This window comes from Patiria miniata, unplaced genomic scaffold (assembly GCF_015706575.1).
Source record: "Patiria miniata isolate m_02_andy unplaced genomic scaffold, ASM1570657v1 HiC_scaffold_3, whole genome shotgun sequence".
Classification (NCBI taxonomy): domain Eukaryota; kingdom Metazoa; phylum Echinodermata; class Asteroidea; order Valvatida; family Asterinidae; genus Patiria; species Patiria miniata.
In genome coordinates, this window is record NW_024037069.1 from 26,355,636 (window position 1) to 26,367,254 (window position 11,619).

Below are 11,619 nucleotides of genomic sequence, written 5' to 3' on the forward strand. Positions count from 1 at the left end.
TGATGGGATTGATGACAGAGTTGAAATAGAAAGCAAAGTCAAAAACTCCATGGATGTATTCGTAAGTCTTAGAATGACAGAAAGGGAAAGGACCATTATCTGTTGGATGCAAGCAAAGAAGAAAGCTGTGTAGCCTGGTGTCCATAGGATGATGAGAGCTCCTAAGATGATTGTAAGCATGCTGACCAGACGCTGTCTAGCAATCACAAGATCATAGGCTGCTGCCCTTGCATGTTGAAGGTTCAGGGCTTTTGCTTAATAGCCTTGTAGTAGGCCCAACTCATCAGTGTTATGGAAACCGACGATGCTACATGTCATTGCCATTTTGTTCAAACAAGCTGAGAGCTCTGATATATATCTACCAAAGATATGGTCTTTGACATATTTACAGTTACTGAGTGTCTGCTCCTCTGACATATAACTTGTAGAGATGTAATCAGTCTTATTCGTTTTTATCTTGGCACCATCGCAAGTTCAGGTCAATGATGTGCATCGTGTCGGGTTGACCAGGCCAAACCGACCCGAAACATTAGAGATATAAACTGAATCCGAACCGAAACCGATCTTAACTTCCTCAAACCGACCCGACCCGACCCGACAAAAAAATAAGGTAATTTAGCAAACCTGAACTGACCCGAACACGAAAAAAGGTACATGTTCTTTTTCAGTAAAACTAAAACAATGCACATGCATCCCTATGAGAATCGTTTTTGTTTTGATGAAAGAACACTTACTTTTTTTTGTGATCCGTGGACAGAACTCTAAAACGTTTTTTTGTGTTCAAAATTCCGTAACTTGAAAATGAGTGACCTGAATGATTCTTGTACTAAAAGAAAGCTCATTATATCCTATATTTTGAAAGTGCTACAGGCAAAACTTCATTCAAACATTGGTCCTGCAATTTGGGATACGTTGGGTTTTTTTACGCACCATGTACAGTAAATTGAACATGTACGTGTATCTTGTATTGAATGCCAAGAATGTAAACGATGAAAGCGTCAACTCAATTGTGTCTTTTTCACAATGGGAGCACCTCGACTTCAATCCGATTACTATCATGTCTTTTAAAACAGCCGCAAAGAGTTACCCTCAGACCTTGCCTGAATTTTTTATACTTGAACTCGTAGATGATGGGATTAATAGCAGAGTTCAAATAGAAGGGGATATTGCTGATTTCTCGAATATACCTGTAGCTCTCTGAACCACAGAAAGGAAATGGACCCTTGTCTGTTGGATGCAAGCACAGAAGAATAGCGATGTAACATACTGTCCAGAGAATAATGAGAGCTCCTAAGACAATTGTAAGCATGCTGACCAGACGCTGTCTAGCAATCACAAGATCATAGGCTGCTGCCCTTGCATGTTGCAGGTTCAGGGCTTTTGCTTGTCTTTTGAGATTGACTTGTATCTTGTAGTAGGCCCAACTCATTAATGTAATAGGCAGCAAGTACCCCATGAAGAATGAAAGCACGCTTAGAAGAATGGGGAATGCATGATTGGGGTATGTGATTTCTGAACAAGCTGTCTCAGATTCTTTCGCAGGTTCAATGTCAAATATAAAAGGTATAGAAATTAGAAACGACATTGTCCAAACTAGAGCAATCAGAGTTGTCATCCTTTTTGCTGTGAGTTTCCTTGCATACTGTAGTGGATGCACTATAGCAACATATCTCTCTAATGTCACCAAACAAAGATTGTAAGCTGAGGCATAGATTACAGCCCATGGCAAAAAATCAGAAATTAAAAGTCGGCAATAAAGCAATCTCCCACCAAAGCTTGCTGGATTGTACTTCAGAAAAGAAGCGAAGTAGAAGGTGAATGCTATTAAACATGACAGCATATCTGCTACCGCCAAATTCACCAGCAGATAGTTTGTCATGTTGTGCAGGAATTTGACTCGTAGAATGACAAAGCATACTAAGAGGTTTCCTAAGACACCAATGGCTCCTTCTGCTGCAATAATCTGGTAGATCCAATCGCCTTCAGAAGGCCCCACACTGTCATTGAGATGCTGAGTTGAATTCATGGCTGTTCATACACCTCTGAGGCTTTCGTAGTTCAAATTTGTTCCTAAGCAGCTTGGTATCATCTCATACTTCTGTTTTTATCTGTACACTAAGAGGTTTCCTAAGACACTGATGACTCCTTCCATCATTACAATGTGGCAGATCCAATTGCATCCAGGCGATTCGATCTTCATGGTCATCAACACTTAGACTCGTATTCGTGGTTGTCACTTCGCTTAGTCCAAGTTGCATGCCAGTTCCTCAATGAAACGGTGTTACTCTCCCATGGTCAAAATGCGTTTTGTTTCTGATAATGAAGATGCACTGTATACCAACAACTGGAGAGGATGCATGAGAATCTGTAGTCCGAGTATCGGTACTTGTAGCCTATCCGTCATACGGGGCACACATTGCATCAGAAACTACCGGTAGCTGCAAGAGAAGCATTCGTGGTTCAGTCAGATGTTTGGTCTGACAGCTCCATGGAATTGTAAGCCCATGGTATATTATTTCCTCAGTTCATTTATTGTCATCAGTTCCTCAGTTCAGTATCAGTCTGCAGTTGTCTATTTTCCAATGTTTCTCTTGTTTGTAGCATTGGGTAAATGACTGTCCCTCCGATCTCTCAGTTGTGAGTTGACGGCGGGTAAACGTTTATTAAGTATTATTTTCTCAACTACAATGCGCAGAGTTTGCATGGCATACATGTATAAAAGGGATGGCGTGAGTGTCTTTACATAATTAAAGTTCATTTTAATGGAAAAGTTCAATCTGCTGGGCTACGTACAGCCCAAGGGTTGTCATCTGATTTCCTTCCGATAGCCGGTGAATGGAAGGAAAGATTGATCTTGTTGCTCATCATTGTTTACTGATTGGGTTTTTCATATGCAGACATTTGTTTGTTATTAACTTTATTAAAATAATGAAAATTCTGCTGTACAAAGGCATGGATGAAAACTGATTTTTGTTTTTATTTTTAATAGGCTGATAATCTCACAGGCAGAGGTTTACATGCAACTATGCAGAAGTTGAGAACATGGAAACTGGAGACATCATCTAAAAAATCTTCTGGCCTAGCCAGAACATGGGTTTTACAGAACAAGAACCAGATATAGACCTCATTGTAATTCAGCAAACAAAATTAGAAGCCATGTTTGAGGTGAAACCACGTTTGCTCTTATGCCGCACACGTTCTGAAAGACAGGGTGCGTGTGCATTTTGGTAACACTATTGGAGTAAGGAGCTCAGAGTGCTTGTCAACGTACTACCTGAGCACGACTTACGCCAGCCTGGTGCCAACTCAGAAAATGGCTGTCGTTGAATTAGTCTACATGAGATGAAATTTGTTGTTTTTGTCAATAACCACTTATTTATTTTATTTTTATACAGTGTCAGATGTGGACAAGAACTTGATCGTCTATCACTATCACCCAGGAGGTAAGAATCACAACAAATGAAAGCTCTCAACGTTTTGATGATTGACTTGTTGGACGGTCAGTCCACAAGCTGGCCCCCTGAGCACCAAAAACAGATTCATGGGCTCTGTTTTGGTCACGTACCCACTGAGAGAAGTGCCCACACGAGCCTATAGGATGCAGCACATGACTGATGTGTGTGCCCTAGATAGTCATAGAAATCATCAGTCACTTGGGGACATTTTTTGGCACTCACAGGTGCATCAGCTACATATTGGGGAGTCAGGTTGGCATAGCGGATGGGTTTTCAGTCCCTGCCTAATTCCGTGGGTTTTCCCCAGAATATGTTTCTTGGGTTTCCCTCCCACCTCTAAAACTGTAATTTCTTCTCATTGTCTTCTGTCTATAGGTTTCTTCAGGCTTGCAAGCTAAGGCGCTTTTGTGGAATCCTTGGTTTCACTAAGAAATGATTAATCAAATATTTAAAAAAGCATGGAACCATTTCAAGACTGGCTTTTTTAATTGAACTTGCCAGATTATTCTGTAGATTACTCTCTTCAAAAGGATGAGAGCAGTATTCTTGCTTTAATATTACAAACTGCTCTGTTTTTTCTTAAAAATGCATTTATGTTTTCTCTCTGTTGTTCTCAGCACGTGAGAGCTGTGGGGGAACCAGACTACTCCGCCGTGCTGACATTAACGTTGGCAGTCATGTCAATGCGTTTGTCCGAGTGCGTTGCAAGCTGAATGACCCAGCATCCAGCAAGTCAATCACTGGGCCAGCTGAGAGGAGACATGTCGTTTACTATGGTCAGTCCAAAAATACAGAAATAATTTATTAACCAGCTTCTTTTCAGCAAACCATTGTGGAACAGTCAGGGATGTAGTCGAGTCCATCACATGTCCATCACAAGTCCATCATAAGTCCATCACATGTCCATCACAAGTCCATCACATGTCCATCACAAGTCCATCACAAGCATGACAAGTAAATCACAAGTCCATCATATGTCCATCACATGTCCATCACATGTCCATCACATGTCCATCACAAGTCCATTACATGTCCATTACATGTCCATCACAAGTCCATCACATGTCCATCACATGTCCATCACATGTCCATCACAAGTCCATTACATGTCCATCACATGTCCATCACAAGTCCATCACATGTCCATTACATGTCCATCACATGTCCATGATCACAAGTCCATCACAAGTAAATCACAAGTCCATTCGCAAGTCCAGTCATAAGTAAACAGTGGATGCACAATAACGAAGAATGCTTTTTTAAAAAGGTCCTTTGAATAGCTTGTGATTTGAATTGGGACTGGAGGACTTGTGATCGATGAACTTGCAAGGCCTTGTGATGGACTCGACTACATCTCTGGGAACAGTTTTTGGCAAGATCTTGAACTTGAACTTGACTTTATTTCATCTCATAATTTACATGAGTACAAGGTAATAAGCAGATAATAAATACAATTAATAGAGATGTGGAATCCATAAGAAAGCTTAGCTTGTGGGTATGGACCCCGATAATTAGCATGATTATATACACAGACAAATGGATTATAAACACAACAAACATGAACGAAACAAGAAAATGGGGATGGAAGGCAAACCGGAATAAATGAAAATAAATTACAATAAGATGTAGGTAAAAATGATGATAGAACAAAATCATTAACACAATCAAGAAGAACACCTCTGATCAGTAGCTAAACGTTGATAGTGAAAAAGACTCAAAGTTGAACTAAACAAGAGAAAATCGATTTCATAATAAAGTGAAAAGAAAGAATACGTACATGTTGATAATTTGATTAGAATGAAATGATCACAAATTTATTGGTCCATATACATTAAAATATGACAAGGTAAATAGTGAACAAGGCTTAGGCGTATTTATTTAAAAGGAATTGCTTGAAGTTTTTTTTAGTATGATATCAGATTTGGTATTTTGCAATGATGAATTCTGATGCTAAATCAATTGAGAGTAGTTGGTATTGCATGACATTTTGGTAGCTATATTGATTTCCAATGAAAATCTTTTTGCTAAGAAAATGTCTGCACTTATAAGCAGTTCCACAAAAAAGCCCCTTATAGTGTGGATGTATGTGTTTTGCTTACTGATATACATATAGGCTACATTACTTAGTTACAGTTGGATATAGTGCACACATTTAGGGAAAATTACCCGTTTCTCAGATACCACAATCTTTGTGATCATGTGGTAATCTTTGTGGTGTTTTATTGAAAATGTTTCCCATCATACAGAGGATACATGGCATGATAGGAAGTACATTGTAGGATCATTTGCTTTTCATGCATTTTGTTTGTTTCCAATAATAACACCACTCAAAATCCAAAGACGAATGTTCAAAACCTAACCTATTAAAGTTTCAGCTCAGTGGATCTTACACTTTTTGAGAAAACTGTGAAAAGCATGCACAACCTTTTGATCACGAAACACAATTTTGTCAATAGCACTCTTTATTCCGAAAGTCAGTCAATTGACTGATTGTTGGAAATCACCTACGTTTCTTGATTTCTTCTTAAGAACAGCAAGCAAGACAGAATATCGTAATTGCACGGGGTGTTTAGTACCAGTATGATTTGTAATGATTTGGTAGGTCACTTTTGGTGTAAATACAAATGATCCTCAAAGCCTATGCATGGAATCCATGGATATCTCTCTCTTCTGGTTTTTCTGAATGACAGCTACTCTAGATGGCAGCCTTGGTATGCTCTTACCAATGACTGAGAAGACCTACAGACGCCTGCTCATGTTACAGAATGCCATCACGACAAGTGTCATGCATATTGGTGGACTTAATCCTAAGGCATACAGGTAAGCCTCCAAAAAAGCTAATTCAACTCACTTTTATGGCTCGTCAATATTGTTTCCCCCTCCTCCTACCCCAACAAAAAGGAGGCCTCGGTCTGTTTGTCCAATAGAGGGGATGCACAGTAAACATAATATGCGAGATTTGACCTCAGTGAGGTCATGTTGTGCATCTCTCTATAGGACTGATTGTGTTTCACAATGATTGCTTGAACAAAGTGAAAAGTCAAAAAAAAAAATCAGCTGGCATGTCTAACCAGTTGCATGACTTTTCTATTACAACTATACATTAATTAGTGCGTACAACTAGGAAAATTTTGTGTGGATATACCATTTGGAGGTATGAAAGATGATAAACAGTAGAGACGATTTCAAAGCAGTGCTTGGTCCTTCTTCAGGGGCTGTTCTTGCATGTTTTGAACGCGGCGAACTCAACGTTCAGACTGCTGGGTGAGAGAATCCCCAGATCTTTGCAAATGAGTGATTCTTTGAAAGGAGATAGTTGGTTATGAGAAAGTCTTACAATGCTTTCTCCCCACATGGTTTTTATTATATAAAACTTGTCCCTATAGCTACCTCCTTATTTTAGCACATTAATATTTCTTTGCTGTTTGGATCTCACTCGTGATGTGCTTGGTGTAGGCACAAAACTTTGTTTGGGATGACGATTCATAAATGCAGATTTTTACAATGAAACCATTTGTTCATTTCCTTGCAGGCACATTGTGTCCCACCAGCGTGAGCTGAGTAATCCCCACCGTAACATTCTGGACGGTGACCTGCTGTACAAGTACACCTACCTGAGTGTGGTGGAGAAGAATGAGCTTGCTAAGAAGATAGGCACATCAGTGGACCAGGTAAGGAGTCATCTCTAGAAATGTCCGGGAAAAGTTGCTGACAAGTTTAACTGCAATAGGCCCAATTCATTGGGTATTTGTTGCAGGATTCTGAACAACTTCCCCAGGGTCTTCCCGCAACAAACTAATCAGTTTGTGAATAATATTGTTACTTTATCACCAGAAGATTCCTGGGAAGTTGTTCAGGATCCTGCAAGTAGTACCCGATACAACGGGCCTGTTGGGAATAACATATCCGTAACTTATTCTAGATGTTTAATGAGATTACTCCAAAATAGAACCCAGTAAACCTCAACTTCCTCTCCAATACTGTCCTTATATCTCCTTGAGATCCTTTTGGAAGCACTTTGTGACTTCATTTGCTATCCTGTTCAACATTTCAGCAGTTAAAGAAACCATTGTGCTTTCAAGACTTATCTGGTGACCTCAATAAGAAGCCATAGCTGTCATGGTCAGACTCACACACGAGTCCTAACTGTGCTTGCATTCAGTGCTCCTTCGACCAATAGGGTTTTCAAAATGTGTGCGACAGGCTCACAGTGCAATTGTGATCATTGGAGTAGTCATGACAGGGAAAAAGTTTGTCCGAGGAAGAACCACCATCAAACTTTGTCAAACAAAAAAATCAGTATTTCCCCTGTTCCAGCTGTTAAACAGAAAGTTTCCTAAAGAGAACAGGAGCATTTCCATAACTGAATGCTTTACAAGGGTAACTCCCCTTGCACTACTAGTTTAATGACATAAAGAGGCATGTTATATGTATAAGACAATAATTCCCAAAATTGTATCTTTCCTTTGCAGATCATGGATGACTTAATGGACGTAGAGAGATTAACGACTCACTTCTGAGAAATGGAAGGCTCCACAAATACTGTGTACACATCCATACGACACCACAGAGATGCAGCGTTTGCAACAAATCTTGTACAGGAACAGTTTGTCTACTAGAAATCTACTCTCAGCTGGGATTCAACAGTGCCAATAGGGCTCGTTCAATGACGGCCATCTCTCTGTAGGAGAACTGCAACTGCGTATTTAACGCAATCAAGCACGCATTGCACAGTGTTGAAAATGTTCCAAACACGCGCGCTTGTTGCTCAAAATGTGTTCGAAATACGACACAGCCGATGCGCGTTATGCAAGTTGACACTCAAAATGCCGATGCACGTGGTTGGTCTGTAGGAAATGACGTCATTTGAACGAGACCTAGATACTGAACTCCATCTATTCCAAGTTCAATAAATTGCAATGGTTGTCCAAACTCTTTACTCCAATGCTAGTCTGGTACACTCATCCTGTTTTCAGTTCTACACTTCCATGATTGATTTCATTCCATCAAGCAACAATAACAAGGAGTTGAAAAGTGATAAAGTGATCTTCATCACATTATTAATATCCATTTGGTTTTGAAACTTCACGAACGTCATTGCCTTATTCAACCCTTGTATATTCTGTATAACTGCAACATCCATAAGCTGAGAATACTGATGGAGAATGTATCTATATGTATATGCTCAGTGTCATTTGAACAGTAAGACAACATTTGGCATTTTGTCAGATTATGCACAGTTATTCATTCATTCGTTTGGTTCATATGAAGGTTGCAAACGGAGGACGAAGATTTTTCAAGTTATTGTAATAATTTTATTTCACTTTTGAACTGTTTATGGTTTGTACATAACACCGTTTGTGTAGATTTAGTTAATCACACTAACTACAGAATTAGAACTGGATCCTTTTATAGGGTATTTTAACTGCAGAAAGTTAAGTCAACTCCTCATTCCAATGCATAGCTGTTTTTACTTTCAGAAAAATATTGAAATTATTTTGGCAAAACAGTCGTGATGAATGTTTATGTTCACTTTCCTTACAATGGATTACTTGAAATATGAAAGTGTAGATCTGGCACCCGTCTTACTTCAAAGTAAAGGTGGTAAATAAATGGTCTTTTATTTAGATCAAGTTTTGGTATTGTATGTTTGTTTGTGTGATTTATTTTAAAGTTACTAAATAAGGGAATAAACATGTGCATGGCCAGTTTTAAACAAATAACAGAAGTATCGGATAGGGGCCTAGACACGGATACTAAACGTACTTGTTTAATACCAGCCAAGCACATACTTATTCCCATTCATAAATACCTTTCGGTCATGTCATGTCAAAAAATTATATATTTCCAACAATCTTTTTCAAATATTTTACCTCGTGTTTTGTGAAACACCCCTCTAGCTATGTTTATGGTACGTACCTCGCATTAGCACTAAAAATCTCCATGGAGATTGGTGCGCGAGTGGCGCGTACTGCAAGATGTGGCGTAGAACGCAGCGGTGCCGGTGTAGTGTGAATTTAGGACTCTATGAAATACAGACTAATTAGGAGAGTGACTGGTCACGTGTGAGGGTTCAACCAATAAAAGGGTAAAAGGGACCAGATTACATAGAAGTCAAAATTTCATGTGACACTGGGGGAAAAAAGTGTTTAAAACCAGTTGGTGTTCTATCAACCGTTTAAAATCACCCACGTGACGGCCTCTCGATCAATACAAATGGGTAAATTAAGGTATTTATGAATAATGCATAAAAGCAGCAGTACACCATGTCCTACTTTACACATAGCCAGGTTCAGTTGTGACTACAATCTAGTCATCTTGACTTAAATGAAATACCGAATGCAGAACGATCACAACATTCCATTCTGACTGGAGCAATCATTCTCTTCCAAACACACCCCGGTAGTTATATTGATTACAAGTAAAGATACAAATAAGGTGTTAGGAATTGAATAGCAGAAGATTGATCTTAAACCTTGATTGATCTAAACTGGTCTCCAAGAAGGGTCACACACAGTCAGTTGTATCTGTTGTGGAAGACTACATACATGAACAAGTTTGACACAGCATCTACAACAAGTTGGGAGAGACCACTGGGAGGCCCTCCTAATGAATTCCCATGGCATCCAGTCGTATGCACTACTGGGGCATGCATGCTGTGGGCCTCCTCCACTTGAGCTCTGGTGAGTGATGAAGTACTATCTACTGTTCATGCACAGAAGTCATAGGTAGTCATCTCCACAACTCTGCTATGTTTCCTTCTTGGTTTGATCCGAGTTCTTGTCTGCTGAATCCTTGTCTTGTTTGATCATGCGAGCATCTTCTGGTATGAGGTTTGGAATCCCATCAATAATCTTGTATGCCACTCCTAGTTCGTCGTTAACCAGTTCAGAGGCCTCCACATCATACCTGCCGATAAAATAGTGCAAAAAAACTGCCTGTGAAAATACTTGTACAAGCCTTGTGCACATTTATGAACCTATCAATTATCCCACAAACCCTCAAGGTGGGTTATGATCATTTTTCGTTCAACTTATCCTCTGGAAATTATACAACATTTTGGAATAGTCAACTTAATTTTTCTGAGTTTAGATGTTGCCTACCAGGTTATGTCAAGCGAGTGCACAATACCCACAACTCAAAAATAACCCCTCAGCGGGAGTGAATCGGAGAGAGAAAAAGAGGGCGCTATTTTCCCCTCAAAAGAATAATCCTCCATGGGCATAAATAAAGTATCGCTATCAGCGTTAACTGAATCAAGTGAATGGATATGAAAAAAGGAGACCTCTATTTTTTTCAAGTTCCGTTCACAAATCAAAACCCTGCCTTCTTTCCACAAAATTAAGCTAGCTGATATTCAAAATGGTAAAGCAAAACAAAGTAACTTTTCCTGTTTGTAATTTTTGTGTCATCGCAAAAGTTTAGGAAGCCTAAATATTACTAAGCCTAAGTCCCAAACCATAAGAAGTATCTTTTCGTTCTGTGTATAATAATCATGGAAAGGGGTCCTAAACTACACGATTAGGATTAGAGAAAAAAAGTCTTTAGTTTAAGTTAATAAGTCCAATCAGTGAATCACAGAGCTATAGAACACATTTCCCCCGGCCCCTGGATGGAGCGGCTACGTACGCTCCTCTGCACTCCAGGGGAAAATGTGGGAGTGCAATGCAGCGTGATACGTGTTGAAACAGCACTTTGGTACACAAGACTTGTGATGTTTACTGAGGGCAATGAGCCGTGACTCCGTAGGCGTAGCCGGCTAGGCTACAACTCACGAGGTTTTTACAAGATGACATATCGGGCTACCTTACCGCAGTTGGCTCTTTGATAGCGGACAAACCACGGTGTCTAAAATGCTTGGATCAAATTCTGCTGGGTAGAAGACACTCGACGAGAGATGGAACCGACGGAGAGATGACACTTGAACGCCAGTTTTGACACATTTTGTAAAAAGAAAAGCAGAACTGCGAGAAATCAAACATCTCATGGGCGCCGCCATGTTGGTCTCTATCACGAACTATAATAATAAAATAAAATCATTATTTGTTTTAAAACAGCTTTAAGGAAACTATTTAAACGCATTGAAATAGTTATAAAAAAGGTTATTATTCTATTGCTCTTTTGTGATTCAAATCATTGAATAATTTCAGTGAATGTTTAAAAA

At 39.4% G+C, this 11,619-nt stretch overlaps 3 protein-coding genes across 3 annotated transcripts; 1 reads left to right on the top strand and 2 right to left on the bottom strand.

Annotated features, from left to right (window-relative positions):
- Positions 1-999: 999 nt before the first annotated feature.
- On the bottom strand, positions 1,000-2,028 carry LOC119737282 (neuromedin-U receptor 2-like). The gene has a single exon (XM_038211497.1). It carries the CDS (start codon positions 2,024-2,026, stop codon positions 1,019-1,021), a length of 1,008 nt encoding a protein of 335 aa, XP_038067425.1. The 5' UTR covers positions 2,027-2,028; the 3' UTR covers positions 1,000-1,018.
- Positions 2,029-3,376: 1,348 nt separating this feature from the next.
- LOC119737284 (cleavage and polyadenylation specificity factor subunit 1-like) lies at positions 3,377-9,097 on the top strand. Its single transcript, XM_038211499.1, has 5 exons — positions 3,377-3,443; positions 4,073-4,231; positions 6,146-6,275; positions 6,988-7,126; positions 7,928-9,097. Exons 3-5 carry the CDS (start codon positions 6,169-6,171, stop codon positions 7,973-7,975), a joined length of 294 nt encoding a protein of 97 aa, XP_038067427.1. The 5' UTR covers positions 3,377-3,443; positions 4,073-4,231; positions 6,146-6,168; the 3' UTR covers positions 7,976-9,097.
- LOC119737283 (protein preY, mitochondrial-like) lies at positions 8,748-11,548 on the bottom strand. The gene is made up of 2 exons (XM_038211498.1): positions 11,267-11,548; positions 8,748-10,364 (listed from the first exon to the last, which is right to left on the bottom strand). The coding sequence occupies exons 1-2, from the start codon at positions 11,452-11,454 to the stop codon at positions 10,205-10,207; spliced, it is 348 nt and encodes a 115-aa protein (XP_038067426.1). The 5' UTR covers positions 11,455-11,548; the 3' UTR covers positions 8,748-10,204.
- Between the last annotated feature and the right edge of the window lie 71 nt (positions 11,549-11,619).

What these genes read in the sequence shown, in the direction of transcription:
- LOC119737283 (XM_038211498.1), bottom strand. Translation starts at nt 11,454, where the DNA reads ATGGCGGCGCCCATGAGATGTTTGATTTCTCGCAGTTCTGCTTTTCTT. An exon ending in CTATCAAAGAGCCAACTGCG is followed by an intron (nt 10,365 to 11,266) that starts GTAAGGTAGCCC and finishes TTTTATCGGCAG; the next exon opens with GTATGATGTGGAGGCCTCTG.
- LOC119737282 (XM_038211497.1), bottom strand. Translation starts at nt 2,026, where the DNA reads ATGAATTCAACTCAGCATCTCAATGACAGTGTGGGGCCTTCTGAAGGC.
- LOC119737284 (XM_038211499.1), top strand. Translation starts at nt 6,169, where the DNA reads ATGCTCTTACCAATGACTGAGAAGACCTACAGACGCCTGCTCATGTTA. An exon ending in CTTAATCCTAAGGCATACAG is followed by an intron (nt 6,276 to 6,987) that starts GTAAGCCTCCAA and finishes ATTTCCTTGCAG; the next exon opens with GCACATTGTGTCCCACCAGC. An exon ending in TAGGCACATCAGTGGACCAG is followed by an intron (nt 7,127 to 7,927) that starts GTAAGGAGTCAT and finishes TTTCCTTTGCAG; the next exon opens with ATCATGGATGACTTAATGGA.